The sequence below is a fragment of the Elephas maximus genome, chromosome 6 (assembly GCF_024166365.1).
Source record: "Elephas maximus indicus isolate mEleMax1 chromosome 6, mEleMax1 primary haplotype, whole genome shotgun sequence".
In the NCBI taxonomy this organism is placed as follows: domain Eukaryota; kingdom Metazoa; phylum Chordata; class Mammalia; order Proboscidea; family Elephantidae; genus Elephas; species Elephas maximus.
Window position 1 is genome coordinate 97,799,796 of NC_064824.1, and position 16,651 is coordinate 97,816,446.

Sequence of the window (16,651 nt, forward strand, 5' to 3'; positions counted from 1 at the left end):
AACCCTATGGGGCAGCTCTACTCTGTCCTATAGGGTCGCTATGAGTTGGAATTGTCTCGGTGGCAACCTTTTTTTTTTTTTTTTTAAATCACCCTATGACAAAAATGGGAGGCTATCACTGTCTAGAATAAGTTCATTTTCTCCTCACGTTCACTGTGGATATTATATGAGACTACCTCTGTAGGGGCCTATTAGCTCTACAAATCCATACTTCTTACGGTTCAGGCAATTTGTTTTGTGACTTTGGCCCTGGAAATGGACCAATGACTGCATGAAAGCATTAACTTGAGATGTCAATATCTGGATAAAAAGTGATGTAACAGACCAGTCGACTTCTGGCTTTTCCCCCAGGAGACACAGAAAACTCAGGGTAGAGCATTTCCCATGTCCTTTCCCACATGTTCCTACTATATCTTTATCAAGAACCCACACCCACCACCCTTCTTTCCTTCTCTCCATCTTCTCTTCCATTCTTTACATGCACACTCGCCCCTGCTTCCACTCTCCTCTTCTTGGTACACAAAAGGAGATTCAGGCAGAGGTTTTGGAGGGTCCTTTTTGGTGGCAGTTGATATTGGTGGCATTGGGCAATAGGACTAACCTCATAACCTACTAAAACAGTTTGTGAGCCAAAATTCTAGGCAATCTAACCTTGGAAACCCTACTTACCATTTCTTTTTGAAAGCGACTGATTTTAGACTATAGAAAAAGTAAAGAGTTAAACCCAATTATGTTCAGGAATAAATATGATTTCTCTCAATGAGGACAAAAACTAGTAAGCAAACAAACGTGCAATCCAAAGGAAGGCAGATTTCTAAAACAGAGAAAACCAAAGATGGTGAATGCTCATCTTAAAATTCTACGAGTCTGTCGCAATTTCTTGCAAAGATTCAACTGAGTTCAGTGGTCATGTGGCTGTTTCCCTCCTGCAGCCTAATCATTCCTTGAGGAGTTCTGGGTCAATTCATGGGCTATTTCACAGTCCTTCTTTAGAGAATGAACTGATGGGAACTTTTTTTTTTTTCTGATGGGGCGATTTAAGTCTCCACTTACACTCTGGCTTCACAATCCCACAAGTAAAATGCTCTCAGAAGAAAGTAGCTGCCTTTGACATTCTACCTCTCAGCCATTTCTCTCTTGTGCACACACACACATACACACAGTGCCCACTGTGAGGACAGGGCTCTTTGTCCTTGCAGACATGGGCATGAGATACCCTCCCACGGAAGCTGGTGTCATGTACCCCCCTTTGGCACTGGACAGCTGCTGCCACCAAGAGCCCTGCTCACGGGAGGTGGGGGCTGACCTGCACGGGCTCAGGGGGAAGCTGGACCACGTGCTGCATGCGCTCGCTGTGGTGATGCCTGGACTCCTCCTCATAGATCACATCCCTCTCATGCTGGGGAAGGTTCAGGAAGCGACGGATGGTGCACAGGTTTTCCCAGAGGGTGCGGTTTTCTGGGCTTGGGTTCTCCTTCCAGCGGAGCAATTCACACAGCCAGCCCTAGAGAGAAAGAACGTCATTTGAGTTAACCTGTAGCATGCAGAGGAGCTGACGGAGGGCTTGACTTTAGTTAGACATTCCAGTTTACCATACTGTTCTGTCAAAATTGGTACCACCAACCCAGGGAGATACTGACACAGAATGAAAGCCCTAAAAACCAACCAGTGCCTACATGGGTGGTTACACTAATGCCCAAGAATCTTTACTCTTGTTAGTTATTTTATCACCCATCCTATAGAATATATTTCCAATTAACTTATAGTTTCTTTGTAAAAGATAATTAAGCAAGGCTATAGTTATCCAATTCCTAGAAAAAGGAATTAGTGTTGGTCAGCTACAACATTAAAAAATTACCTAATTGGATAATATTCCATTCCAAGAAAAGAGAATGAACAAACATGTATTATAAGATGGCAAATTCTAAACAAGAAAAAAAAAGTATAAGTGTAAACAGTACTGAATTCTCTAAGGAGGAAATATTATTAGAAATGATCAATAACTCCAAAAAACCCAAAACAATAACTTTAGTTAGAATTAAAAAAAAAAAAAGATATATCTGCTCAATCTCTGAATGCCGTGGGCTCTGAGCCCTCTTATCCATCACCTTCCCACAACAGCCACACCTACAGAAAGGTAGGCAGTTGGCTGGGTCACACCTGCAAATGCCTGCCTCTGGCATCCGGATATTCTCTCTCTCGCAACTGCACGAGAAAGAAAATGTAATGCAAATAATGATGGATTATATGAAAATAATACAGAGGATGCTGTCAACATCGCTCACTGGCTCATGTCAAAATATTTTACCCAGTAGCTTTCTAACCCATCATTTCCAAGCTACATCACTAATTTTAAAAACAAGAACTATCCCACATCACGCCTTTCGCAAAAGAGTAAGAATTTTTCTAAAAAGGTGCCTAAATAAACACAAATGACTTAAAAAAAAAAAAAAGAAAAGAAAAATCCCCAACCTCCACAAATTTGGTACCATACACGTAAGCCAATGAAAGTCCCTGACACGCATTATAAAAACTCCATATAATATCATAAGCTGTTGTTTGTCTAACTCTCCACTGTGTCTTCTGCCTTTACCCAAAAAAAGGCAAGATTTGATTATCTCCGCTGCATCAGCCAAGACAGCAACACCAGCTGTTCTCATTGTACAGCCTCTTCCTCGCGGCCTCCATGTTAATAACCTGATCATTCCATTTTCTCCTTCAACTGCCGGCTGCAGCACCGCGAAGAGACAAAAACCCAGGCCCATCTGCAGCAGCTGTAGGCACTGAACTGTGAAGCCACTGGGGATTTATAAACTAATCTGTAACACAACACTGCCTTGTTTTTACAAGTGAGAGGCCACATTTGCGCAGACCTGATCCTTTCTTGCAATAAACTGGGAGCTGGGGAGAGTTAGAAGGTTAGGAAGAATGAAAACAAGATATCTGATCATTTGCTTGGGAATGTTTTTCCAAGTGTTTTCATAAATTTTTTTTCAACTCAAGTGAGGGACAGTAATGGTTCATTTTCAAGACACAATGTATGTGAAAAATGAAGAAAATTTAAAAGTTTTTAATCTCTACCAGCAAATAAATTATATTTTTAAAAATCTCCTGCTCCCAAAGTGTTTCCTCAGGGATTTCTCTGTACAAAGGAAAGAATTCTTGAAATGGAAAATAAACCATCTGTGGAAAAAATAAGCTCCTAATTCTCTGTCTTTTCACAGATCTGAATAAGTCTCCAACTGAACTCTTCCAAATGTTTCAAACAGGTACATTTAACATCTCCCAGAGGAAGCTACAGCATGGAGACCAACCATTTAACAGAAAATAAAAACAAAAATCTACATCTGTTAAAAGATGAAGTTCTGAGATATCCAGGCCTTAAGGAAGACAGCACCTGCTGTTCCACTTGAGGAATGAATTGCATTGTGGGAAGCTGCAGCTTGAAAGGAGACAGGTGACAGCTGAGTGGTATCTCCACTTATGACACTCGGAATGTCTCACACAACATTCATTGCTGCATTTGATTTATATGCGCTGTTATAATCTACACTCATTACAATCACTTAGAACAACACTACAGGCCTCGTTATGGACTGTGTGCTGTCTGCCATCAGTCTTGAAGAAGTGTAGTGCTCAATTTGCCCACTGACATGCAAGGTCCTGACCTTGAAGCTATTAGGGAGTGGATTAGACACAAGTGTGACCATGTGTGCAGACATAAGCAAACCAAATTAATTTCTGGCACAGGGAGGTATCCAACAAGACCCTGTTCTCAGGGCACCAGAGAACTTCGTCAAATCCCTGATGGAGCTGAGCTAATAGCATGTTTAAGGGAACCCGGTTTTGAAGATGAAGCACATTCATGGTATTTAGAGGGTTATTAATCTGGTTTCCCCACAAAGTGTTTGCTTGGCTGATCAGATTAAGGGATGGAGCCTTCAACGGCACACCCCCACCACAGCAGGCCCCAAGAAATCTGTGATACTTCACAGCCTTGGACATATTGCACCATGTGTACCCAGCTGCTTCAATAATTAGCTTATGAATGTATCAGCTGGTTCTGTGATTTTTATAAATAATAACTAACCTACAGAACAGAAAGATTGTCAAGAGCCTCCTAGTAGCACAAAATTGCAAGGTGGTCCTTAACTAACTTGCTCTTCTACTAAAATGCTGATATTCCCCACTAGCAGAGCTCCTGCTATGCCATTTACAAATATTTATTTTGCATCTGAAATGGCAATATATTTTTGTCAGTTTTCTTTGTGGCAGCCATGATTTGCGTTCTCCTCACTCTGACTCACTTGCTCACTCTGTGTATTTGTAAGACTGTCTTCAGGAAATCTCCTCTTCCACCTCATTTCCCATCTCACCCCCTCCATCTTTTCATTCCACCAGCCCATTTGGGATGCTTATCTCTGTCTTCTCAATAGTGTCTCTTATTAGCTTGTTTGGTGCCTAATGGATGTGTGAGAAAGTGTCATGCTGTTGCATGAACACATACATGTAATTGTGAGTGAACCCCATCACAGAAGAGATAAAGGGTCCCCACACTGGGATTTCTTTTCTTCATTTATATAATTTTTGCATTCCATCCAAGAAAGTTTTGCAGTATCAGGCAGAAAAAAAGTGTAAATGTCAAATAAAACAGTGACAGATGACAGTATTCTCTATTGAATAGCACTGTTTCTGTCGTGCATGTTCAATGGGAACTCATGAATTATTAATAAACAAATCTCCTTTTTCTGTTAAAAATCTCGAGTAGGTTTTTTTTTTGTTGTTGTTCTCTATGTGCTATGTGGAGCATTCCAGGAGAATTATTTTCATTTCAGAAATGCTGATTATCTGATTTCCAGCCGTGGCCAGCTCTGAGTGGGCAACATGAACTGTGGAGGGTATACCTATTTGTGATTTCTCTTTTAGTCCAGTTGTAAGTTGACCAAAGGCTGCTTGAACACCCATATGGTAAATTTAGCTTTTTTAACATAGTAAAATCTAAGACTAGTGAATTACAAGTTTTTGAACATGGCTAGGAAGCACTGAACTTAGAGCCTCGAGACCTGCATGCTAAACTCCTGCTCTGTCATTCACAAGTTGGATGACCTTGGGCCAGTGGTTACCATCCTGGAGCATCAGGGCCCTTAATATAAAATAAGCGGTTTGCAAAAGATGGTGTCTAAGTTCCCTATCAGCTCCACATTCCATAATCTGTTACCTTGTTATCTGCCAGAAATAGCAGATAGTGATTAGTAGTGGACAGGGTTAAAAATACAAAGAAGACGCCAAAGAAACCACCTTGACCAAGTGATCAAGGTCAACATCATAAACCCTGTGACTTCAAAGGATACATCACATCTGTGGCAGAGAGTCTTGCCAAAGATGCATAAGCTCAATCGAATCATGAGAAAACATCGGACAAACCCAAATTGAGAGAAGTTTCACAAACTAATTGATCAGTGCCCTTCAGAAGTGTCGAGGTCATAAAAGACAGACTAAGGAACTGTCACAGACTGCAGAAAACAACGGAGATAAAAGGACATTAGTGAGAAAACTGGTGAAATTAGAATAAGGTCTTTAGTTAACAATATTGAACAATGTCAATATTCTGGTTTTGATAATTGCACCACAGTGATGTAAGATGTTAACATTAGTGAAAGCTCGGTGAGGGATGTATGGAAACCATACTATTCTCGCAACAGTTCTGCGAGTCTAAAATTTGTTCAATGTAAAAAATTTTTAAAACACACACACACACACACACACAACCTTGAACTTTTATAGAAAATATACATAAGAGTCTAAGTGTAATGATGTCAAGGAATACATGATTAAAACGTGTTTTTACTTTCAAAATCTGAACCCAGAGAAGGAACACAAGTTCAGCAACTGCTTCCTTGCAATCAATGGTTAAAGATTTCCCAAACATTCAGTGCATATGCAAATAATAGCCATTAACATCCTATTTCAGCCATCTCATCAGCCTCTTAAGCAAATATATTTCCCTGAGTAGAAACAACTCTGGTCACCCTTACCAACTATGCAGGTGAGGCTTCACTCATGCCAATCAAGCTATAGTTTGTTTACTATCCACCAGTTCCTGAAAATTGAATGTCAATCTAAATTTACAAAACAAATCATGCTGTAAATGTATTAGGAAGGTAAATGTATTAGGAATGCTTACTACTTAAATAAAAGAAATGTTAATAATTCTTTTGAAAGATGAATGATCAACTCCATAATCTATCTTTTTAGTACATGGATAGTTTCACCGATGATATACTTAAATGAAATGCCTCTAGTTCACAAATCAAGAGCACTAGAAAGAGGCAACCTAGGAACCACAATTTGTTCCTGCTTTTCATTCATGGCCTTATACCCCCACTTCGGACTGACCTGTGCTCCAACCACAGTGAATCACTCACAGTTCTCAAATATGCTTAGCACATTCCCATTACATGCTTTTGCTCCTGTTACCCCCTTGGCTGGAATATATCATAGCCAACTCTTCGTCCCCCCATGAGAAGCTGTACTTCACGGCACAGCTGACATGGTCTCACCTGATCTCCTCTGAGAACTGGTTGCTCACTTCCACATGACCCCAGAGCATTTTGTTCAGACATTTTCATGATTTGATGGTCATTACTATTAATGGTGGGCATGTCTGCCTCCCTATCAGAACAGTCAGCTCCCAGATAATGGGTCAGCCTACAGTTTCTTACTCATTTTAGCATTCTCAGAACAGAGCATGGTTCCTTGCTTATAGTAGATGCTCAACAAATGCCAGTTAGAGAGAAGTGAAATTATTGTTGATGTTAGCTGCCACTGAGTCAGATCCAACTCATAGTGACCCTACATACAACAGAATGAAACACTGCCTTGTCCTGAACCATCCTTATGATTGAGACCGTAGAAATTAGCCTAGAGGAATGGTTTACAGTCTCAGATTCAAACAGTTATTGTTGGAGAGGAAAAATAAATCTTAGAAGTAACCCTGTCAACGTCTGTAGTTTTCCCATCTCCGGGACATGAACATGATGAAGAAAGGGGAGTGACCCAAATTACCCCATTACATAAATTGCAAACAGTCTCTCAGAACATTAATTCCATTTACAATCTTCTATTAGAGCACCCACATACTGTGTGCCATGCAGTAAGCTGGTACTTTACCTATATCATTTAATTCTCATGATTTCTTTTTAATTAAAAGTATAATTGGGATCACTGACAAGGAAGCGATTAATTCTGACCATAAAGCTCAGGAAAAGCGCCATCATAGAGAATATAACATTTAAGGTGGATCTGCCTGAGTGGTGAGAGGAAGTGAAAAAACATGAGCAAATTTAGGGGCATATCATATCCAGGAACTCTGAAGCAACTTTGTGGGGTAAAGAATAGTTTAGAAATGTAGGTAGTGGTCAGATTATTAAGAAATATCACGCCAAGAAATTTCACCTCAATCCCGTGAGCTGTGAGAGTTCATTGAAGGCTTATTTTTGTTGTTTAATTTTTATTTATTTTTATTAATTTATTTTTCTTGTTTTATTTTTAATTTTCATTTATTTTTTCCGTCTTACCTACCTTCCTTCCTTCCTTCCAAGTCTTTGGGGCAAGGACTACAATAAAGTCAAGAATACCACTTACAGTAGCCTATACTTAATATTTTTCACAGTAAAATCATGTTTTTGGTTATTAATCAGAGCCCACAAGGACCCGGTAAAATATATATTTCATAAGTGTCATTCTTTAGTTTTCATTCTTAAAATAAATGACATACATCATAAGCACTAAACTATATCAATTATTTTAAAAATCTGTTCTCATAATTTTAATTATTTTCTTTATTGTTGTTGCTGCTGCTGCTGCTGTTCATTTGGGAGCTTCTTAAAAGCTCTCCTGGGTTGAAAATGAATAAAGAAAAACAATGTCTATTTTACCCTTACAAAAAATTTTAAAGGTTTAAAAATTTTCAAGTAGGTAATAAATGAGTGACATTCTCCAAACCACATGCCAAAAGCTGAGAATGTTCCGACGACCAGTGAGGTCTTTCACAAAACAATAACACAGCCTAGCGTTTGAGAGTTTGGAGTTCATCAGATATGGATCTGAATCCTAGCAGTGACGGGGGGAGGAGAGGAGCGGGGCTCCTGTCCGTGGTACTGAAATATCACTATGTACTGAGCTACTTGATTTTCCTACCCCAGGACACTGGTTATGATTCCAACTTCTCCAAGGCCCCATGTTTGTGTTGATGGCAAATTTTCCAGTTTTTACAATATTTCAGAACAAATAAAAACCCAGGAATCTCGCAGCAAGCAACACAAGTTCACAGCTTGCCTGGGTCTCATTCAAGACAAATGAAGTAAATAACTTTGCTCCAATTAAAGTTTTGTACAACTTGAAATCAGGGCTTTGTCACAGTTATTACTGGTCCCCTCAATGTGTCTAACACAGAGCTTATGGGATGGGTTCAATCTATTAAATAATAAGTAGCCCCCACCTTTTTTCCCCTCTGGGAACTCCAAAACCAACAAAAGCAAACCCACTGCCATCGAGTTGATTCTGGCTTACAGTGACCCTGAAGGACAGAGCAGAACTGCCCCATAGGGTTTCCAAGGCTGTAAATCTTCATGGGAGCAGACTGCCACATCTTTCTCCCGTGCTAGGAACTCCAGTGGCTAAATAAGTCGGCAAATGAACAGTTCTTCAGGAGAATGACTCAAGGCTTCTTGCAACAGACATGTAAAAGGCCATTTACTCACCCACATCTTCAGTACAGAAAATGTCAGCACATGTAACCAAAAGGAAATGCTTTCTAAGTATCTTAAAAGAAAATTCATATTATTAACCACATACAGTTCGCTTTCTAAGTGGAAGCACATAAAGTCCCCAAACAAACTTTTGTAACTGTGACAGGATTTCTCTTCAGCTGGTTGAGACTCTTCTGAAGTGTGAAATGAGCCAGATAATATTCAGCTCTTGTTTCTTAGTCACCGAATTCTCTTTTCGTGAATCCAATAAGTGTCTATTAAAATAAACAACCCCCCTAATGATTCGAGATAACCTAATCAAGAAAACTGAAATGGATAAAGGGCTAACTACAAGGGAGACTTGTCAAGGGCTTCAGTGAATTCCTGACGAGGAGGTCATCTAAACTTGAAAAAAAAAATTGTATTGAGCATTTGGTTACAGTTCAAGGTTAATTACTTTAACCCTGAATGTGGTAAGTAAAAATGATCTGCTTCTTTTTTTTTTTCAAAGTTGTACACTATCTTCTAAGCTGTGTTTTCCTGGGTACCAATTTTCAGCTGTCTCTGGGTTACCTTACACATGTCTCTCACATTTCTATGGATGCTTTTGCAAAGACTGCATCTGTAATTTAGAGTAATGAAAATTTTATTTCAGAACAACTCTTTAACCTCTGTTATAAACGGCTCAAGTTGAGAGGGGATTTAAAAAAAATCTTGTTGCCCTCCTTACTATGTAGACACACATACACACACACACACACACACACACACACTATCCACAGCTACATAGTACTAGGGGGATTTGGTGGTCTTTATATAAATATATACATCCTATATACATGCATACATGGGACCATGCACTTGGAAAAGCCATCCACATTTATCAGAAAGAATGAATCTGGGCTCCTCTATTTCTCCTCTTAAATAACTGAAAGATATTGACAACAACACATGCTAGGCAAAAATTTCAAGCAGAAAACAACCAAAATGTTTCTAATCTCTCACTTCAAGTCCAAACTCCAGCAGGTGGGGAAAAAAAAAAAATCCAGACACTCAGAAAACCAGGAGCAAGACTTTTTTTTGAAAGAACAGGGGTAGGACAAGGGTGAAGCAAGTAAGCACCCAGGGCACAATATTTAAGTGTGGCCCTGAACGTATGAAAGGCACCTAGCTTGTTTCACCCTACTCTTGATAGTATAAAAGAAGATATGAAATAGTTCTACAGCAAAATGTAGGAATGATTTCTAGGTACCAAATTCAACTATAAGAACCATGGTTTAAATCAATGTCTTCTTCCCAAGAGACTTAGGGAGAGTTCAGAGAGGTGGCTTTAATATGTCAACCGGATTTGCTTCAAGGACACATGCCAAGTTTCCAATGATGCCATGTCATAAACAGGCAAACTAATGCAACTCAGAGATTTCTGCTGTAGATAAAGATGCACTTAAAACCAGTACACAAACTCTACAATGGATTAAAGGCATCTGGCATTTTAAGAGCTGCATATGAACTCTGTGCTTAATCTTCATTTATGGTTCTCATAAATGCTAGTCTTAGGGCTTGATGCATTAATATATTTAATTGTGGCAATGGCAAAACGAACCTAATTTTCATAAACAAATGCCTCCTTTGCCATGAGACCAGAAGAACTGGATGGTGCCTGGCTGCCTTTACTAAGTGTTTTGATTAAAGAGTCTACAGAAGAATCCTGATCAAAAGGGGGCAAACGCAGAACAGAATTTCACACTCTCATGGTCTCTAGACTTTCTGGAGCCATGGAGGGTGGATGAACCTCTGAAACTATTGCCCTAAGATAATCTTTAAACTTTAAACCAAAAATATCCCCTGAAGTCATTTAAAACCAAACAACAGTTTAGCTTAACTAGTAAAAAGAAAAAAAAAGTCTGCCTTAAACATTATGCTCTTTTAAGTACTATCTATATGGGATCAAACTGACAACCCAGAAGATTAGATAGGAACCTTACTGAGTTTATCTTAATGAGGGAAGAACAACTCAGAAAAGCAGGTGAGAATGGTTGCACAACTTGAAGAATGTGATCAATGTCACTATTTTTTTTATATGGGATCAAACTGACAACCCAGAAGATTAGATAGGAACCATAGTGAGTTTATCTTAATGAGGGAAGAACAACTCAGAAAACCAGGTGAGAATGGTTGCACAACTTGAAGAATGTGATCAATGTCACTAAATTGTACATGTAGAAACTGTTGAATGGGTGTATGTTTTGCTGTGTATACTTGAAACAACAACAAACTAAATAAAATTTAGAAAGAAAAAAAGAATAACCTAATTCTTCACTCTTAGGTTAATATCAAAACTGAGATATAGAGGGAATTCTGCTGATAATCCCCCAATAGAACCTAATTCTTTGAGATTGTGCAGGAGGAAAAGGGAGAAGGGAGGGCTCAATTTGGTGGCATCATTATGTTGACTGCCTATTTAGTTTGGCATTTGGGAATTTTGAAAAAACTAATTTCTTCACTACTTGGTATAATAATTTTTTTTAATGGTATAGTGTAAATATATTAACATCTTTTGAATTTGAATCTTGCAGACAGCACCTATATTGTAGTCTACATGCCCCAGTTGACAACAGTATACACTGCTCCTTGATAAGCCTGTCAAATGACTGTGTTCCAAAGAAACCCACTGAGAAGAAAGGAATAGCTACTCAAGCAGGCTGCATGCCTCATTTTAACCCACCTTACATGACAAATGGAGTCTGTGGAACTCTCAGCTGCTAACCAAAAGGTTGGCAGTTTGAGTCCATGCAGAGATGCCTCAGAAGAATGGTCTGGGGGATGTACTTCTGAAAAATCAGCCACTGAAAACCCTATGGAGCACCGTTCTACTCTAACACATACAAGGTTGTCATGAATTGGGATTGACTCAATGGCAGCTGGTATATGAATGTATACATGCTGAATACAAGTTGGCAAAAGCAAAAGCATCAGGAGTGAGACTGAGACCACCAATTAATCTTACATGGGGCCCCACCTGGCCTGTACCTTCTCTACTTTACACCAAAGAGATCTGAGCAGCCACACATCTACACACTTCAACGGCCAGAGCTATCCCACTCCCAACAAACCTATCCCATAAGGAAAGCCTACTAATATAAGATAAACATCTAACCATTTTATGTACAAAGTAGCATAATCCCGATCCTTGTGCAATATTTTCTAAAGGCCAAGAATCTTAAGCAATAACACTAAAGATATTTTATATTACTACGAAAATTTACTCTTCTATATGAAAAATGGAAACCCTCGTGGCATAATGTTTAAGTGCTACAGCTGCTAACCAAAAGGTCAGCAGTTCAAATCTACCAGGAGCTCCTTGGAAACTCTATGGGGCAGTTCTGTTCCATCCTACAGGGTCGCTATGAGTCAGAATCAACTTTATGGCAACGGGTTTTACATGAAAAATTTACCTTAAAAAAAGGAGTTGTTAGTTTTAACTTGTCTTACTATGTATTCCACAGCATGATCTTAATTAGGACATAAACGTGTATGTACACTCCCCCCTACCCGCCACATACACGTTAGAAAAAAAGACTGTAAAATGTTAATAGTAATTACCTATGGGATGTGGAATTATGGGTGATCCACATTTTTGCCCTTATAATTTCATGTTCTGAGTTTTCTAAGGTAAGGATAGCATTAGTTAAGTAACCATTAAAAAAATATTTCTTTATAAAAGAGATATGTGCAACTAAGTGTTCTCTGGAACATTTTTAAGAAGAGATTCAAAAGCAAACATTAATACAGTAACCTGGGAGGAATGAAGAAAATATGTTAGTTCAATACTGATTATGATATAAATACCAAAAGGAAAGAGCAATAAAAGGAAGGAAAAAAACCCAATAATACAGTCATTATTTTCCTTTATGTAAATGAAGAATTTTTTTCTTTATGTTGTCTTCCTTCATTTTCGCTTTATTTAAAAGTACCTGCCATGAAGACTGGTATATCCTAAATCACCCAGCTTGTCAGCAAATTAGAGCCATCTATAATGAGAAATTTGAGGATAAAAAAAATCTTCATAAAATCAGAGCTTGTGAGCCCAAGTAGCATTCCTCTTAGGAATACATTTGTCGTTAAGGCAAGGATTGGTAAGTTGGAATACATTTTTTGGCAGAAATATGATGATAAGACATGAAGTTCAGTACACAAAAGGTACTTAATCCTAATGTACATGAAGCATAGAATACAATGAAACCCAGTCACCATGTAGAATGCCTTTTCAATGGGGAAAATGATTCCAGACTTGTGTATTAGTGGCCAGAAGCCCATCTTCTCCAGCTGCAGCGGGATCGTAGACTCTGTCTCCCTTTCCAGTTTCTGTTATAGAAGTAAGGACTCTCTCTTCCCTGGACGCTGGTGGTAGTTCCTGTTGCTTATGACAGGGTGACAGGTGGGCCTAGAAAGGGGTGCATGGCAGGGAAAGGAACGCCAGGATTGGCAGCGGCCCTTCAGCCTCAGTGGAGTTGGGAGCATCCTACCAAGGTAATCTCAGCAGACACCCTTCTAGATCCATATTCGTTCCCAAATCACACATTTTCTTTTATCCCAGCAGCCCCTGAGGTTGGCCTGACTGCTGTCCTTTCAATGTTCACAATTTGGGGTTTATAACCAAGCTATCTCTTCACTCTGGTCCATGTAGAACAGAATGCAATGTCTTGGCTTCTCTCTACCTTCCTAATACAGAAAGCAAGCCCAGTGTACTACTGAAGATTTTATTATTTTATTTTTTTTAATGGGGGGGAGGGAAGAACAGAGAATAAAATAAGCCCCTTGCCATTGCCCTGCATTCTCTATTTTTACCCAAACCTGGTAGGAAAAGGCAGTCTTATATATACAGTTAGTTTGTACAGTATACAAATAATAAAGATTTGCTCTCCTTCAAAAGAAAACCAACCTCAGATGTCCTCAGCATTCTGAGATGAACTACTATGGGCTACAAAAAAAGAAAAGAGCAGAATAAGAGAGAAACACTGGATCAGTGCTTGGGGAAAGAGCCAATTAATGTCAGGGGAGAAATGTGAGGGAAGATGTTGTCACAAAGTACATGGCCAGCCCCGGGGGACTGCAGTGGGAGTGCCCACAGGTTGCTCTCCTTTCTCCCCTTGGGATTTCCATTTTCCAGATCACAGGTGATAAGCTGCAACTGGGGAAGAAGGGGGAAAAAGTAGCCCTGAAGAATTTGAGTAAGAGGGATAGGGAGATTACAAGAAGCTATAAAGGAGACAGGAGTCCCTGGATGGTGAAAACGGTTAACATGCTCAGCTGTTAATCAACAGTTTGGAGGTTTGAGTCTACCCAGAGGCACCTCGGAAGAAAGGCTTGGAAATCTACTTCCAAAAAACCAGCCACTGAAAACCCTATGTCATACAGTTCTACTCTGACACACGTGGGGTTGCCATGAGTCAAAATCAACAAATGGCAACTGATTACAGAGGGATAAGTAATTCCTGCGGCCACTCACTCTGCATGGTGGGGTGGTCACTCCCTGATGGCCCTTTGTAGATAAGGTTCATACTGAAGTCATACAGAAAATGTACAATATGCCTTGACATTGTGATTCCACACTAAGGACATCTCATTCTTATTTCACAGAGGAAAATCACTGACCATAGTGTCATCCTATCCCTTGGAGACCAGTGATCTAAATGATTAGCAGAAGAAAAAGGAAGATAATCCTCAGAACTAATACACACACACACCATTCTAAAGAACTAAGTTGATCTAAATTAAAAATGAGGGAAAGGTGAAAAGTATATATGCATAATTTTTTCCTCTTCCTATATTTTTCCTTCTGCTTTTTCATCTTTGACTCCTTTCCCATGAAGAAAGGGGCATGGATCAGAATAGGATGAGTGGACTGGCCTGGCCAAGAGAAAGGAGCTAAAGCTGAGCTGTGGGAAGAGGTGATCTGCCACCTTAAAACTCATCCTGACATTAACCTGTGCACTAAGGACACACGTGCCCACACACGTGCTTGCATGCAAAACACATTCCAGAAATACACCTTCACCAACAGTATCATAAGTAAAACTACAAAAGTAAAGTTTGTCACCCTTTCAGTTCTCTTCCTGAACCCTCCTCCCATTGTGTCTGTTCCCTAAACACTTAGAGCCCTCCGCCCCCACCTGCTACAGTGTCCTAAGTGTCCTACCCTTAATCTTTCTTAAATATTCCTTCTTTTTTCCTACTCTGCCTTCAAAGCTTGCCAAACACAGTGTAGTGTTAGGTATTATTCGCAATAGCCGATTAGAGTGATTCACAGCAAAGAGCAAATAAGGTTTAATGGAAGGTTTATTTCTATTTCAAAAAATTTTTAAGAAATTTCAAATGAAAGGGGAGGGGTAACTATGAATATTTGAACTGGGCCATCTGGGCTCAAAGCGCACTCCAGTTCACAATAGTTCCTCGTTAAGGGTTCCCCTAATTTCACCTCCAAAAGGATGTACAGTTCTTGCTATTCCTTTGCTTCCTAAATCACTCTAAGAGCTCTGATCCCACCAAAGAAAAAGAACGGAGAGAAGGAGGGGATTAAGAAAGCAGGAGAAAACCTTTGTTCTCTTAGTCTTCACAATCCTGTAAAGTTGGTGTGGCCACTCACCATTGCTGCTTGGGGAGGTCACGTACGTTCGCCAAACAAAGTCCCACCACTCTTGATACATATGCTTTATAGGTATGCACCAAATATTTGTATAAGGTACCAAACCATGTTTATTTTAACTAAATATACTTTGTGTCAATCAAATCCTGGCAATTATAAAATGGAGTGACTATCTTATGTTAAATTGCCTCTGAAACTATCAATTAATTTTTGTTAGGCTCTGCTACTTAAAAAAAAAAAGAAAAATAACACTTGATTTTCTACTATAGTCAGCTATTTATATCCCGGTTCCCTATTCGTAAATAAGAATGGGAACATCGCCCCAGCAAAAAAAGAAAAACTTCAAAGCACCTTTATTCCCACTTAAGCTTTATCTCACCCTTAAGCACAGTAATTCCAAGAACAACAGTTTCCTCCCGATTCTAGAAAATCAGGACTACTGATTTTTTCAGGAGGCATCAACAATTTGGAAAGCTGTGCTTCTGCCAATTGGCTAACGCAGCTTTCATTCAGGCACCTGCATTACTTTGCGAGGATGGAGGCATCACTATTTCCAGGAGCCATGGTGCCAAGTCAACAAGAAGATTACAAGCATTTTGAATCAAGTTCTCAGACTGTGGTCTTCAGTTTTTCTTGAAAGCTGCTTATAAAACAAGGACTGAGTGAAACGTTGATGTTTACATCAAATCACAACTAAGGGGCAGGTTTGCAAAATCAATTGTGCAGCTTTTATACTCACTGCACATTCACCACATATGTCCTTTATTACACAGTGGAAAACCATTAAATGCACAGTAGTTTGTGCCAAGTGGCATTACGCATTTAACAGCTTTATTCGTTTAACAGCTCCAACTCTCATTATATTGTGCCATGTGGTACATGGGATTTTATGCATTTAACAGTTTTAGAAAGCTTTATGGTATTTTCTTTTCATGTACTTCATACTACGGTTGGACATCATGTCTTAGTAAACTATTTCACTGATTTCATTGATGAGAGAGAGGAAGAGTAAGTGGGTGAAATTACTACATTGAAACTGAAAAGGAAAACAAACATCTCAATCCTTTTCAAAGTTCCTTGATACTCTACTCCTTGCCTTTTATCAACATCTGAAAAATAACTCAGGTCAGGTTACCACAAAACTGCAGGTAAAAATGGCTAATCTCAAAACCATATAATCAATCTCAATGTAACATTTAACTACCAATATAAAAACTTAATTTTTATTGAAAACTGGATTTTCTTCTATAGTAAA

The 16,651-nt window shown here is 39.2% G+C and overlaps 1 protein-coding gene across 2 annotated transcripts in view; it reads right to left on the minus strand.

The window, feature by feature from the left end:
* SATB2 (SATB homeobox 2) overlaps nt 1-16,651 on the minus strand; it is a 199,190-nt gene that overhangs the window by 33,619 nt on the left and 148,920 nt on the right. For both annotated transcript variants that reach the window (XM_049887752.1, XM_049887751.1), the window contains one exon: nt 1,307-1,504. In XM_049887752.1, coding sequence (XP_049743709.1) covers nt 1,307-1,504 — 198 coding nt within the window. The remainder of the gene's footprint in view (nt 1-1,306; nt 1,505-16,651) is intronic.